At 46.0% G+C, this 14,203-nt stretch overlaps 1 protein-coding gene across 3 annotated transcripts in view; it reads left to right on the top strand.

Moving 5' to 3' along the window:
• The first annotated feature begins 462 nt into the window (after positions 1-462).
• DISC1 (DISC1 scaffold protein) overlaps positions 463-14,203 on the top strand; it is a 314,908-nt gene continuing 301,167 nt past the window's right edge. For all 3 annotated transcript variants that reach the window (XR_012509909.1, XR_012509908.1, XM_074373156.1), the window contains exon 1: positions 463-919. Coding sequence is in view for 1 of the 3 variants with exons in the window: in XM_074373156.1 (XP_074229257.1) it covers positions 499-919 (421 nt within the window). In the remaining 2 variants the exon portion in view is untranslated. The remainder of the gene's footprint in view (positions 920-14,203) is intronic.

The following is a 14,203-nucleotide window of genomic DNA, read 5'->3' as shown; positions in this document are numbered from 1 at the left end:
ACATGTTTATCATCCCCGCTGCAAGGGAGCTTCTTAAGGGCAACAACCTATCTGGCAGGTGCGGCATCAGGGATGCTCCAGGAGCCTCCTTGAACGAACCAAAGAGAAGGGGAACGAGGTGAGTGGGCTGGCTGAGGAGCTCGGCGTGGATCGCAGCTGTGTCCCGGGATGGTTGCCCACCGTGGGGAGGGGGATCTGGGTCCAGCGCTGCCGGAAGATTCAAACTGTTGGATTCTCGTTTCATTTTGAACAACTGCCCGCACCGCTCTCTTTTCCAGTGTGGTCTGCCACCTCCCCACGTCCTCCTCCCCTCCCTCCTTGCTAAACGAGCCCCTCTCGTCCCCTCCGCCTCTTCCATCAACACTTTGATCACTTCCCTAGTTAGTGTCTGGGAGGCACCCTCGGAGGCTGCCCCCTCCCCCAGGAAGTCCTCCCAGTCTCTCCTTTCCTGTACAGCCGGTCCCCCCACCGCACTTCCCCTCTCGTTTTCGTCCAGCGATGAGCGAGAGTGAAAAACTTTCAGAGGACGGGACCCAGGCTGTGGGCCTGCCGGCCCCGCCCTCCCCAGCCGCTTGCGTGTGTGTGTGTGAGTGTGTGTGCGTGTGTGTCTGTGTGCGCGCGCGCGCGTGCCAGGGCCGAGGCTGGAGAGGAAACGGCCGGCCGGGCCCGGGAGGAGGAAGGAGCCTCCCCCTTCCTCGCCCGCCCCCTCCCCACTTCCCGTCCAGCCCCGCCGCTCGCTTCCCGCCCCCCCCGCCCCCCGTCCCCCGCCACCGGCCTCGGGGCGCGCGGAGCCCGCGGAGCCCGCGGGCCGCCGCGGAGCTGGAGGCTGCAGAGGCGCAGCGGGAGGAGCCGGCGGGGCGCATGCCGGGCGCGGGTCCCCAGGGCGCCCCGGCCGGTGGCGGCGGGGCCCACCGCGCAGGTAGGGGCGCTGTCACGGCGGTCCGGCGGGTCGAGAGGATCCGGGTGGGGAGGGTGCAGGTCCGGGGTGTGCCTCCGTTACCAACTTGGGTCCGGTGCGCCCTTGCGAGGCGAGGGAAACTGAGGCAGGGCGCGTGGCGTGCCTAGTTCGGGTGGATGTCGGGTCTGGGGCGGCCAGGCAGCGCCGAGCCGGGCCGGGTCCTCCCCGAAGACCGTGCTGAGATCCCGGGAGCTGCAATTTTCCGAGCAGCGCGGGTCGGACCCGCCCCCGGGCTTCCCGGTGGTCGAAGAAGCGGCAGGGGCGCGCGTGGGTTTGGATTCATCCGGGGACCCGCGCCGCCCGAGCCTCGCGTCGCGGTGCGTCCTCATCCGCGCACCCGCGGGACAGGGGACACCCCGCCTCCCGGCCCCGCGACCGTGTCCCGACACCCAGCCATCCGAGATCTGGAGGGAGGAGGTTGGGGGTGGGCTGAGGAACGTGCTGCTGGCATCTCCCCCGAGGGGCTGCTTTGCAAACCTCCCACTTCCTTGGAGCGCTGCTCACGCTGTCAACTCTCAGGGTTGACACCGAGGCTGTTAAGTGCAGGGTTGCTTTCAAGAATGGCAGGACGTCTCCTACCACCTCACGCTTAAAATCCCCGCAAAGGAATTGGAAAGTGAGATTTGCAGTCAGGGAGTGCTGTGTGTGTCCTGGCGGGGCTCAAAGAGGGCCCGGTAACTTTGACGCATCCCTTAACATTTCTGAGCCTCAGTTTCCTCCAGTGCAGAAGAGAACACTGCTAACCACACCCCCTGCCCCCGGCCGTCCCATAGATTTTTCACGTATGAAAGAGCTTTTTCAAAACGTATGATCATTTGGGCAAATGCGATTTGGATAATACCAGAATCTTCAGAGCTTGGGTTTGAAACAGTCTGCATCTCAATCCTGGACTTAGCTGTGCCTTAGTTTCCCCATTGATGAGATGGGGACAATGACAGTGCCCACCTCCTAGGGGCTGTTAAGGGTTTAAAGCTGGCAGTGGATGTGAAACACCCAGCCCAGTGCTGAGACACACAGTCAGCTCTAAATCACAACCTTAGTTGCTTTTCTTTAAACTAAGCAAAACTGAGTTAATTTGGTGTGATGTAAAAAAAAAACCAAACTGGTTTGATTTGATTAGAGTATGAATAGCAGAGTATTTGAAAAATAAATTTAGTCTTGTTAAGATTAGGCATGGAAAGTCTTTGGAGGATCTGTGGAGAATTTGTCACTGAGCAGAGAGGTCTGGCTCTGCTTTCTAAACTCTGACCTTGAGCCTCAGTTTCCTCATCTGTTTATAAAAAAGATAAAAGAAAAATGAAGACACTAACCACTGTTTAAAAAAATTATTTATTTTGTTATTATTTGGGTGGGAGGGAGGTAATTAGGTTTATTTATTTCTTCAATGGCAACACCAGGGATTGAACCCAGGACCTCATGCATGCTAAGCATGTACTCTGCCACTTGAGCTATACTCTGTTTGCGGTGCTAATAGAGTTGCCTGAGAGTCAAATGACGTAAAAGATCTGACAGCACTTTGAGAAGTGAGTCACTATGCGAATATAAGGCATCACTGCTCCCAGGATGAAATAATACTTGCAGTTTTTTTAGAGCTTACAATGTGCTAGACAGTCTATGAGGAATTGCTTTGATAAAATCCGCCCCAAACCTTTGTAAGGTAGATACTTAATAACCCTCATTTTCCCTGTATAAAGCTGAGCTGCAAGGTCACCCTGCTTCTTTTCCAAGGTCACATAGTCGTTAAGGGTAGGGCCAGGATTGGGACCCTGGTGTGGGTGCCTCTCACAATTGTGTTCTCAACCCCTGGCCACACTGAAGTTATGGAGATGAGCCGTGGTTCAGAGCAGACCTACATTAGATTATTGGTAATAATACATCCTACATATTTAGAGCCTCTAAACTATGACTGAATTTTAAGTGGTCTTCTTGCAAAAAACACACAGTGAAAATTTGCAGAGAAAAAAGGTATTAAAACCTTCAAAGAACTTATCACAAGAACTCAACAGCAATCTCAAGACGAAGTGGAATCAGTATGAATGTTTAATTTTAACACTTAAATTTGCCAGGACACTTAGGACGACACAAGAGAGGTAACTTGGGATTGAGGCTTTTGATATCATGGTTACCTGGCAGGGCTGGGACCCAGGACATTTCTGCAGGGACCTCACTGCTCACCTGAGATGCTCCCAGAGGGAAATGGACCTTCAGAGAAAGTCTGTGCACCTGAGGGAGAGGGAGAGTGAATGCCAGGTGTCTGTGCTGCAGAAACAGTTCCCAACTCAATTATTTCTCTTACTCTTTTTCTCTTGTTCCAAAAACAACGTGTGCTCATTACCAGATGCACAGAAAAGTACAAAGAAGAAAAAGGACATTGAAAATGTCTTTAATTTCACCAGTGCAGACCAATAGTTTGGTGTTTCTGTTCTTGTCATCCCATTTCTGTTCTATGTTCATCAGTTTAATGTCTATTTCCAAAAAAAATTGCATGCTATGGTGGTTTTGTTAAATGACAAAACACTACCTGCTCATTGCTCAAACAGTAAGATATTAATTTAGAAAAAATCAGCTCAATTTATTATATTCATTAACACTTGTCCTTTTAAAAAAACATAATTTGGGATGAAGAAGGATTAGAGATTAAATTTTTGATGCTTGAATTTTATTGTGATTTTGGACAAAGTTGGAAAGATCTTCAGAGCAAAGAGAGGGTAGAGTGGTGACCTTTAAATAATCAGACCTAAAGACCAGCACAGAACACAGTTTCTGAGCATAAAATTTTTAGATTAGGGTCATTAGACCAAAATTAGAATAATTTTTTTGACAATGACAGTAATAATTCAGTTTATATGCTGGGTTCTCAAGCAAAGCCAGCAGAGGGCACTGTTTCCAGAGATGCTTTTGGCAGGCACTGTGGGGGTGGGGAGGGTCCCCTCTGGCACCACCAGGGCCGCCTGTGACCAGTCATTTTCTAAGCCAGCACCACTTAGTAACATAAGACTCCTAGCCTTTGGGAGACTTCTGCTGTTCTTGACTTTAATGACTGTATAAAAATTCCTCAGCAAATATCTCGTGCAATATTCATGCAATTTTTAAAATACCTGCCATAGATGCTTTGACCATTCTGAATCCATCTTCTCTTTTGAAATCAGAGTTTACCAGCTGCTGCTTTGTGCACAGACTTCGCAAGCCGCTTCCCATTTTTCATACCACGTGGAGGTGGGGAAAGCAGAACTTTGGCTGACCAGAGACTGAAATATTATTTCTGTTTGGCTTTGGAAGGCAGTCAGGGGCTCACATGGTGTGCTCAGCTGCTGACATGACCACTGGTTTTCTGTCTGCTCCCTTTCTGCCCCGCCCTCCGTCCTTCTGGCCACTTGCCTCCCGTCAGGGCTCAGAAGTGGATGGTGGAGATGGTGGGCCTTCCTGAAATCGCCAGGGTCGCTTCGTCATCAGCTGTTACGAGCAGAATCACAGAACTTATGAAGCTTCGAATAATCAAGTGGTCAGACCTCTTGAGTTTTGTCAGGTGAGGCATGCACAAGGGCATTTACCAAGTGCAGCTGCGGAGAAATACGTATTTGGTCCTTATCATGGTAACTGTAAGGTGTAGGATATCTGGTCTTAAAGGAGCTCATTGAAATAAACAGCCCTCCATTGTCCTTCCCAGTCAACTTCAGGTTAATGTCCCAGCCACAGTCTTGTGCTCATCCTGAAAGTACATGGATAAAATTCTACCTGTTAATCAACCCCAATATTTGCCTGTCATGGTAGGACTTTTACCCTTTATTTGCAGATGGGTTTGAACTCTCAGAGAAATGCAGTTAAGGCGGAAACCTCCGGGAGGCGCAGCACAGCAGTCTGGGAGGACTGACGGCTGTAAGTGACAGTGGGGATCACAGAGTCCTGATTATTTTACAGGAGTGGGAAGCGAGTAAGAGCAGCAGAGTGAGGATTAGGACCTGGGTTCTCTTATTTAGAGCTGTTTCCATTAAGCCCACTTCATTCCATAGTCCTGCATAATTCATCTCTGCTTAAGAAATATTAATTGAATTGAACTAAATTCCTATCTATTTTTGAGCCATCATGGTGCTTACAAACTTACATTTTTGAGCAGTTACTTTTTCATCTTGTCCTTTATCTGTAAGAATCCATTTGTTCATGAGTTCATGGGTCATTCATTCCACATTTAGAGTGCCTTCTTGGTCCAGAATTAGAAACAGAGCCACACATTAGTAGGGTGGGGTATCAAATGCTGACTTAGAGAAAAACTTGCTGCAAAGCGGTCCATCAGTGGAGTAGACCATCTTGAAAATCAGCGAGCTTTTTGCCATTGGCAGCATGTAAGAGTTGGAGGGTTCTCTGCTGACTGTGATAAGCGAGTCTGCAGGTGGGAAGGGAGCTGCAGTGGATGATGTGATGTGTTTGGGCCCTTCCAGCTCTCCTATTCTGTGGTTTTTGTCCTGGAGGATTGAGGTTGTCCAGGATTTGGGCAACTGTGTAAACTTCCTATTCCGTGATCTGTGGGGTTTCACATTTTGCCCCCTCCTCCCACCCAGGTGGTTCCATTTCAAGAGGCTGGAACAGCTCTCTGCAGTCAGCTGCCTGAATGCAGTAGGTACTTTAACTCCAGGGTTACCTGAATCCAGGATTGATAGTCATCATTAACATGATCATGTTCACCCAGGTGAACAAATCGACCAGGAATAGAAACGTGTGTTTGACAGGTGGCCCTGCATGGAGTCTAATTGCTTTCACAGGTTGAAAGGTGAGATATCATAAATTTAATGAGTGAATTGTGTCCTGAATGTAGAACTTGAGTTTAAATTTAGTTTTGGGACATGCACACCAACCTAACTTTGCTTTTTCATCCCTGTCGTCTCTTACTTTGTGAGTAGATAGATAAGATAATTTGGCATAATTATTAGGCTTGGTTTTTGACACAGGAGAGTGTAGTGTTTTGAATTTATAAGTGAAAGCATGCCTCCTCTTACCAAAACCCTGATAGGAAAAGGAGGTCTATTTCACAGTGGTCAAATCAGGAAAAGAGTAAAGATGGAGGTAATTTGGGGTGCTGTTGCTAATACACTGGAAACAGAATTGTGAAAGCTGTTTTGAGATTACAAATCTCAGATGAAAAAGAAGTTTTTGTATTTTAGTACAATTTTGTTTTTCAATTGAGATGTAATTGACACTACCATTATAATTAGTTTCAGGTGCACAGCATCATGGTTAGACATTTGTATTACATTGTGAAATGATCGTCACCGTAATAAGTCTAGTTAACATTTGCTGCCTCACATACTTAGAAAGGTTTTTTTTCTTGTGATGAGAACTTTTAAGATCTACTCTCTTAGCAACTCCGTGTAATTGTTAATGTTTCCCTTTTGCTTTTTAGCATAGCCACGGGCCAGCCATCGTGAAAGGTGAGGCAGTGTTGGGCACAGATAATCCACACTGAATCCAAACAGTAGATTTGGGGCCTCCAATCACCTGACTCTTATTAATCCTTTTGCTTTCCTTTGTGTGGTTATAGAATTCTCTTCTAGAGACACTAATTTATTCATTTCTTCATACCACCATGTTTATTCACCCAATCAAGAACATTTATTTAGCACTTACTGTGTGCATGGCACTGTGGTGTACACAGCAGAGTGTTTCAAGATCTATCAGATTGGCCTCAAGGATCATCATCCAGTCGAAAGGGTGTAACTGAGCAGGACCCTGTGGGGCCTTCCTGGGACAGACCCCTCCCCCATGTCCTCTGCTGTAGCTTCTCTCTGATAATAGAATATGATGAGTATTCCCTGAGTTTTTCAGATGATAAAAACCACCACCAAAGGGAAGAAACTACTTGATGATCTTGAGCCCGTGGCCCCAGGCCTCTTGGCGCCTCGGGGGTTGATGGTGTTGACTCCCTGTTCCCTCCACATCAACCAATCAGAGGCTTGTGCACCAGCTGGTCACACACCCTGGGTTGCCCTTTCTCATTTGGCCTTTAAAAATGCTTTGCTGAAACCCTTCAAGGAATTCAGGGTTTTTGGGGCATAAGCCACTCATCGTCCCCTGCAAGAAACCTTTTTCTGCTCCAAAGTCTGATGTTTCGGTTTGTTTGCTCTCACTGTGTGCAGGGCAGTTAAAGGGGAAGATCTAACGAAGCCTGGTGTTCTTTCCAAGTGATTTAAGGCAACCCTCAGCTTCACAGCCACTGTTAGGATGCTTCTTCGAAGGTGTCTCACCTTCTTCCTGTATCTCCCCAGTCCTGACCCTTGATTGTGTCGATATTTCTCTGCTGGGTAACTCCTGCCAGTCAGGCCTGCACTCCGCTGCCTGGATAATCTTCCCAAAGCACAGAGCTGATCAGGTCACTGTTCCCCTGTGCAAAGACTCATTATTGTCCTGCAAGCAAATTCTTAGCATTCCTTTCCAGGCCTTACGTAAACAGGCCACTAAATCTCTTAAGTGGATACTCTCGCTTTATTCTGCCCATCAAGAACATGATGGAATCTATTCTCTTTGTCCCCAGGCTCTCCACATCAAAATCTTACCCTTCATTTAAGATCTAGCCAAAATAGATAAACAGCAAGGACCCATGGTATAGCACAGGGAACTATATGCAATACCTTGTAATAACCCATAGTGAAAAAGAATATGAAGAAGAATATATATGTATGCATACCTGAGTCACTGTGCTGCGCATCAGAGATTAACACAATATTGTCAACTGACTATACTTCAATAATAAATAAATAAAAGTTAAAAAAAAAAAGATCTAGCCAGTAATACTGTCCAGCCTTCCTTGATCCTCTGGAACCATGACTCTCCTACTTCCTCACTTCTGGTTTGTTATGTATTTACCTGCTTTTCCAAGTCCAGTGTAAATTCCTTCAGCACAAGGAAGCTATATGGTTTATGTCCTTACCCCACCTCCATGTAGAGTTTACTCTACTCGTATTGAATTGAATTAAACTCTTTATTGCATTTTATTTTTTTAATTTAAAAAATTTTTTATTGAGGTACAGTTAATTACAATGTGTCAATCTCTGATATACAGCACGTCCCAGTCATGCATATACATACATATATTCATTTTCATATTTTTTCCATTAAAGGTTATTACAAGATATTGATCATAGTTCCCTGTGCTATATTGTGTTTTAGAATGAGCAATCCAGTGTGCAAATTAACCATGTCTGTTATTTTTAGATCTTTTGAAACCAATTAAGAGTTCTAGCAGTTCATTTCAGTTCAAAAGTTTATTGAAATGTGCAAATCACATTGCGGGATACAGTGGTAGCTCTTTAAGATTAAAAAAAAAAAAAAGATATGTAGATCATTGTCCATACCCTTGAGAAGCCTGTCGTTCAGTGGAGAAAAGAGAATTAATCCTTTTGAAGTTTCTGGATGTTGTTTCATCAGAGTGATTGGCAATTGGGATCCACCAAAATTGTTAAAAAGTAACCAGCCCTGAGTGGATACCCACTGAATAGTTTATAGGATGGATGGATGGATGGATGGATGGATAGGTAAGTAGAAGAAGAAGGAATCCTTTAAATTTAGAATTTATCGATTTTAGTGATCCTCCCAGATGTAATAATTTTGAAGATAATTTACTCGAGTGTGGATTTCCACCCTTGTATATAAAATGTGCTGCTCTTCATGTGGGAAGAGAGATACAAGTTCTCGGGCTGTAGAAACCCTGTGTTCATTTCCTGGCCGTGGTGTTACATTCGCTCAATTCCATAAGCATTCTCTTCTCAGGCAGCTGGGTGGTGTAGTACGTAGGACCTGCGTTTCCCACACCGGGGTGGGGGGGGGCACAGCTGCCGGGGTCTGGGTCAAAGGGGAGTGTCTCCCACTTATCCCACACTCTCCCACACTCATGAGCTCATCCTCTGCTCAGCCGCCCAGCTGGCCTTGGGGGATGGTGGGATGAGCGCTGAACTATTTCCCAGCGTGCAGCTTTGGTGTGTCTTTCTCTGCTGGACTCAGGTAGTCATCTGAATGGAAAAATGGACAAATTCTATCATTTTAATCCAACTGTTATATTTTCTTGACTTTATGATTTGGGATTATCTAAGCGCATTCATTCAGATATTTATTGTATGAAAATATTTTTGAAACTTCTTTGAAAAGCATAAGGTGATATATAAGGAAAGGTATTGCTGTTACCCCTTCTTTTCCCATTTTGCTGAGGTGGAGTAGGGCTGAGTGAAAATAAAATGAGATATCCCGAGGGAGCTACTTACCGAAGGCTTATCTTGGGATTCCTCTACGTTGACTCCACGTGTACAGTTCTGTTCTGCTTTTTAAGGAGCATAAGATCCTTAAAAAAAGCCAACAACAATATCCTATCCAAATTAGGAGACTGGCTTTCCCAATAAATGAGTAATTATTCATCATCACAGAGCCAGGGGAGGGGTGAGTCAACAGAAATTTAGTGGAGAGAAACACACTCTTTTGGATATGCCTTTGCAATAGTCTGGGCTGAATTTCTTGTCTTATCGTTTTACATTTGTGTTAGATCTGTAGTAGAAATAAAGACTTACTGAATTTCATTGGTTAAAACTAACATGTATAATACGGCCACCACAGTGTGCAGGAGAATTGCTTCCCAGCCAGGGGTGGCTCCTGAAACGCTGCGCTGGGGAGGCTCAGGCAGCTATTGGGTTAGAAAAGGGAGGATAGGTTATGTGTCTTGAAGTTGCTTTGGCTTGAGAACACCCTCTTTATATAGAATGCATGTTCTAGATCACGACAAGTGGAGAAAATCTCTACAGGGTCTGCCATTCACACATTCCCTAAGAGAAGAATGTCAGCTGCCTGTATCAAAGCACATCTTCATAATTTTAGTTTGGAGCGGCTTTAGAGGACGGATGAAGCAGGTGGGGGCGGGAGCACCCCCAGCTGACCCTTGGCACTGCCCTTGCCCTCTAACCTCCTTGATCTTAATCACTCATCACTTATCCAGAGGTCCTGTGAGTTCCTGAAACATTGACCAGTGCTTCTCCTAATGGAAGCTCAGAGATACATTGCAAATTTCATGTAAGTTGTGATCAATTACTCATCATTGTTGTGGATAAGTGATGGTTAACTGTGATGGATCGGGCTGGGAGTCATGACCTTGGGCAAGTCCTTTAATCTCTCTGGATTTTAGGGTCCTGCCTTGTGGACTCGGGGATGAAAATATCAGCTCTCAGTGTAGAATTGGGGTAAAGGTCTAATACAATCATATATATCAGCGTGTAGTAAACTGTAATATTTATGTGTAAAGCATACCCTTTATCACAAGGTTGCTGATACGTCCTTAACATCAATCCTGCCTATAATCTCAGTTTGCCTTATAGCTTGTCCCTCACACCCTGGTCCAGATCCCTGATCCTTATAGATGCTTTTGCCCTTAACTCAGTGGGATAAAGAGACTGTCCACCGCTTTGCGTCTGTGCACGTGAGGATTTGCTGACTGCTGCAGGCCGTGGGAGGTGAAGCTTGCGGTTCTCAGCAGGGACTTCTGGAGTTCTGGAATTTCAGACGATGCGACACGAGCTTGTGCTTGATAGTTGTAACTGTTTTGCCTCTCCTCTTCCCCTCATTTCCTTCTCCTCCATTTCCAATTCTTAGCCTCACTTACTGTCTGTGTTATCTCCACTGTTTCTGAGATGCGTGCCTGATAATGCTGCCTTTGTTGTGAGCTACAAGCCCAGCCTGCCTAAGGGTGAGCAGAGGGATGGAGGCCGGGTTACAGGGAGGATGGGAACAGGCCCTCAGAGGGGTGTACCGTTCAGTACGGATTCAGCAAGTTTCTGGAGCAGGAGGGCAGACTGGCTTCTCTACAAGTCAGTATTAGGAGGGGGAGTCTGCTCTGAGGTGGAGGGCGGAGGGTCGGGGAGGGGGTCCTAGATTCAGCTTCCAGGACGGTGTGCTCACCAGGACTTCCTGGTTTTTGATCCTTGCTCTGACACTTGGATTCTCCGGCTTTGCCTAGCCCTTTGGGAGGGTCAGCTTATGTCCACTGCCCTGCACTGGTTTTGGTTCTTCTCTTGATGCCACCTCTTGGTTCCGTCCTTTGGTGCCACATTTTTCAGCCCAAGGGCAAACAATACCTTACCCTGGACCCATAGACCCTCCTTGTCTTGGCGGGAAGCACAGGACAAATGCTGTCATTGATAGAGAAAGAGCTGGAGCTGTCCAGGTGCCTCCTTAAATGCCCCCCACCACCAATAATCGAGGTGAGTGATTCCTCTGGCTCCTAGATGCTGTCTTGGGTCGTGAGCGCCCTAGGGCTGCTTGCGATAAGGCTTCACCCAGCTGGCTGATACCCAAGGATCCTGGAGAGTGAAGTTTGGTTGTTTAATGGATCACATGTGCGTTAGCTCTGGGAAGGGAATTCTGGTTCCAGAGCCAGTCAGTCTTTGCTTTTTTAAGGTCTAATTTAATTTTGGTTTTGTCTTTCTAAAATTTTCATCTGTATGAAATGTACACGCTGTAAGATTCTTCATCAGGACACCGTTTGGATTTGGGTTTCTCAGAATCTCCTCTGATAGGTTGCCTCTCAGGTTGCAGATAATTTGTGGCTCCTGCTGGTATCATTTCACACCCAAAGAGGGCATTGTAACCTTAAAAGAAGTTCAGCTCAGCAGTGCCATTCTGTCTAAGCAGAGTTTGCCCTCTTCCTTGGCTTCTCAGGTGTTTTGGCTCCAGGGAGGAAATGGTCACAGTTCCCGTTTATTTAATAAAACTGGTCTGGAGATGAAGCCAACCTGAGCGCAGACGGGGACAGAGAGGGAGCCGGCTGCCCGCTCTCCCACCAGACCTTGTCTGCTCCCTGTACACTTTTGGAGCTGTCACTGGTGAGCTGCTTGCACTGAGGGAGAAGTTCTGTGCGGCTGGGGACTTGGCAGGCGGCTGATTCGATGGGTGTTCTTTCAGCATTGTCTGCCGTGAGTGTGGGAGTCAGAGGCGCCTCGGTGCAAAGATAATGCCAGCTTGTTCCCTGGAATCCCCAAGGGAGCCAGAGTCAAAGGGGCTTTTTGTTGCACTGGTAGAAAAGCCCACAGGAAATCCTAGCTTCAGATGTTCGCGTGCGGTCTCATTGTCCCATCAGAGCTGCCTGTGCTTGGACCTCCTCTGAGGGAGGCAGTGACTCACACAGAAGATACGGAAATGAAAGGATGCGGTTCGAGGTGGCTGGGGTCAAGCACACGTGCCGTGTGCACAGCACGCAGGCCAGGTGCTTCCCCTGGGCCTGCGGCCCCAGTTCTCCTAGGAGCAGGTGGTTGGCGGGTGAACTGACGGTAGTAAGGCCACTTCATATGGTTGTGAGAATCATCTGTGGTCATATGAGTGAGGACCTGACTCGAGCATCTTCTTAGCTCCAGGCCCTCCGTACTATTATTATTTTAAAAATTTTTTGAGGGGCTAACTGGTTTTCTAAAATTTATGTATCTTTTTAAGAGGAAGGACTGGGGATTGAACCCGGGACCTCAGACATGCTAACCATGCACTCTACCACTTTCTATCTTATTTCTTACTGTTTCAGACTTAGGAGCAGTCAGTTTTTCCAACCCTTTAAGCTCACAAACTTCTGGATTCTATCCTTTCATTTATGCTTGAAAACCCACAAATCCTTGACTGAGCACGTCTTTTTCTTTCCTCTTACTTTCATATTATCTTTACTATCACTTTCATTTTATTACGACTTCTCTGCTTCCCAGCGTTTCCCTCTAGAGCTGCAAGCTTGGTAGGCACGAGGTCTGCCTTCTTAGTTATTGCCGGTGACGGTTTTACCAAATATTTTTCCGTTGCATAATTCGCATCTCCACTCTTCCAGTCGCTCAGCGCAGTTTCCTTGCTCTCCACTCTGCCCAATGCCTAGGCCAGCGCCACCTACTTTATTGGCATCTATTGTAAGGCACCAATTTTTGCGTTAGTTAACACCTGCTGTTGTAATCTAAAACCTAGATTCTCAGTAGCATGTCACTTTCAAAGTCTATTTCTTGCTCATATAAATTACACTGTGAGGCAGGGGTGGTGGTGGTGGTGTCTGGAGGGAGGGGTTCTACTCTGTTCGATCATCCCGTGATTCAGGTGGACCAGTGCACCTCCGTTTTCTACAAATGGCTTCCACGGTCTCTCAGAGCATCAACATCTAATCGACAGACAGGGAAGGAAGAGTGTGGGATGAATACAGAGGAGGTTCTTCCAGGCCAGGCCTGGACGTGGTGGTCATCATTTCTGTCCACGGTCTCATTGGCCAGGACTCAGTCACATGGCTACACAGACTCTCAAGGGAGGCTGGGAAATGTAGTTCAGCTGTGTGTCCTGGAGAAAAGGGGAACAGGTCGGTGATCAGCTATCAGTTTCCACCTGGCTCCCTGTGTAGCAGAGACTTCTAAAAACCTTACATTTATGAACTCCTTTAATTCTGTGAGGTAGAAACTGCTGATATCCTCATTTTACAGATAGGAAATTGAGGCACTGGGTGGTTAAGTAGTCACCAAAAGTCACACAGCTTGTCCGTGGTGGAGACGGGATTTGAACCCAGACTACCTTGCCTGGCCTGCGACCTTAATGACTACTCTATGCTGATAAAATAGAATATGGTTAAAACATAAACGTAAAATATAAAAAATTGACAAAGGTGAAGATCACAGGGTCAAAAGTTATAAAAGGGAGAATTAGAAGTGATAAATTTAAAAACTACATAAAATAAAGAGAAATAACTGTTATTGAGAAACAAAGAATACAACCTTAAAAGGATCATATGCAGCCTTTACTGTAATGTAAGGATAAAATGTGATAAATGAAACACTATGGATAAAGATTAAAGAAAGTAGAAATTAGGGGGGAAAATCTCCCAAAATGCTTATAAAATCTTGTAAACCAAAAAGAAAAAAAAGCACAAAGATGAAATTTAAAAAATAGTGAAATAATACAAAAGAATAAAAATATTAAATAAGTGAAAGTAAGAGTTAAATAAGTGAAAATAAAACTTTTTTATTATTATATTATTTAATTATTTTATCTTGTAGGGGAGAGGTAATTTGGTGTATTTATTTTTAGAGGAGGTACTGGGGATTGAACCCAGGACCTTCTGCATGCTAAGCCTGCACTCTACCACTTGAGCTATACCCTCCTCTGAAAATGAAAATATTAAGAAAGGCAAACTCAGGACTCAATATTCAGTAAGACACGATACACCTGAAGTTAAAAACAACGAAGAGAGAAACTTCCTGTATTCCAGAAAAG

Source organism: Camelus bactrianus, chromosome 11 (assembly GCF_048773025.1).
Source record: "Camelus bactrianus isolate YW-2024 breed Bactrian camel chromosome 11, ASM4877302v1, whole genome shotgun sequence".
In the NCBI taxonomy this organism is placed as follows: Eukaryota; Metazoa; Chordata; class Mammalia; order Artiodactyla; family Camelidae; genus Camelus; species Camelus bactrianus.
This window is presented reverse-complemented; position numbering and strand designations above follow the sequence as displayed.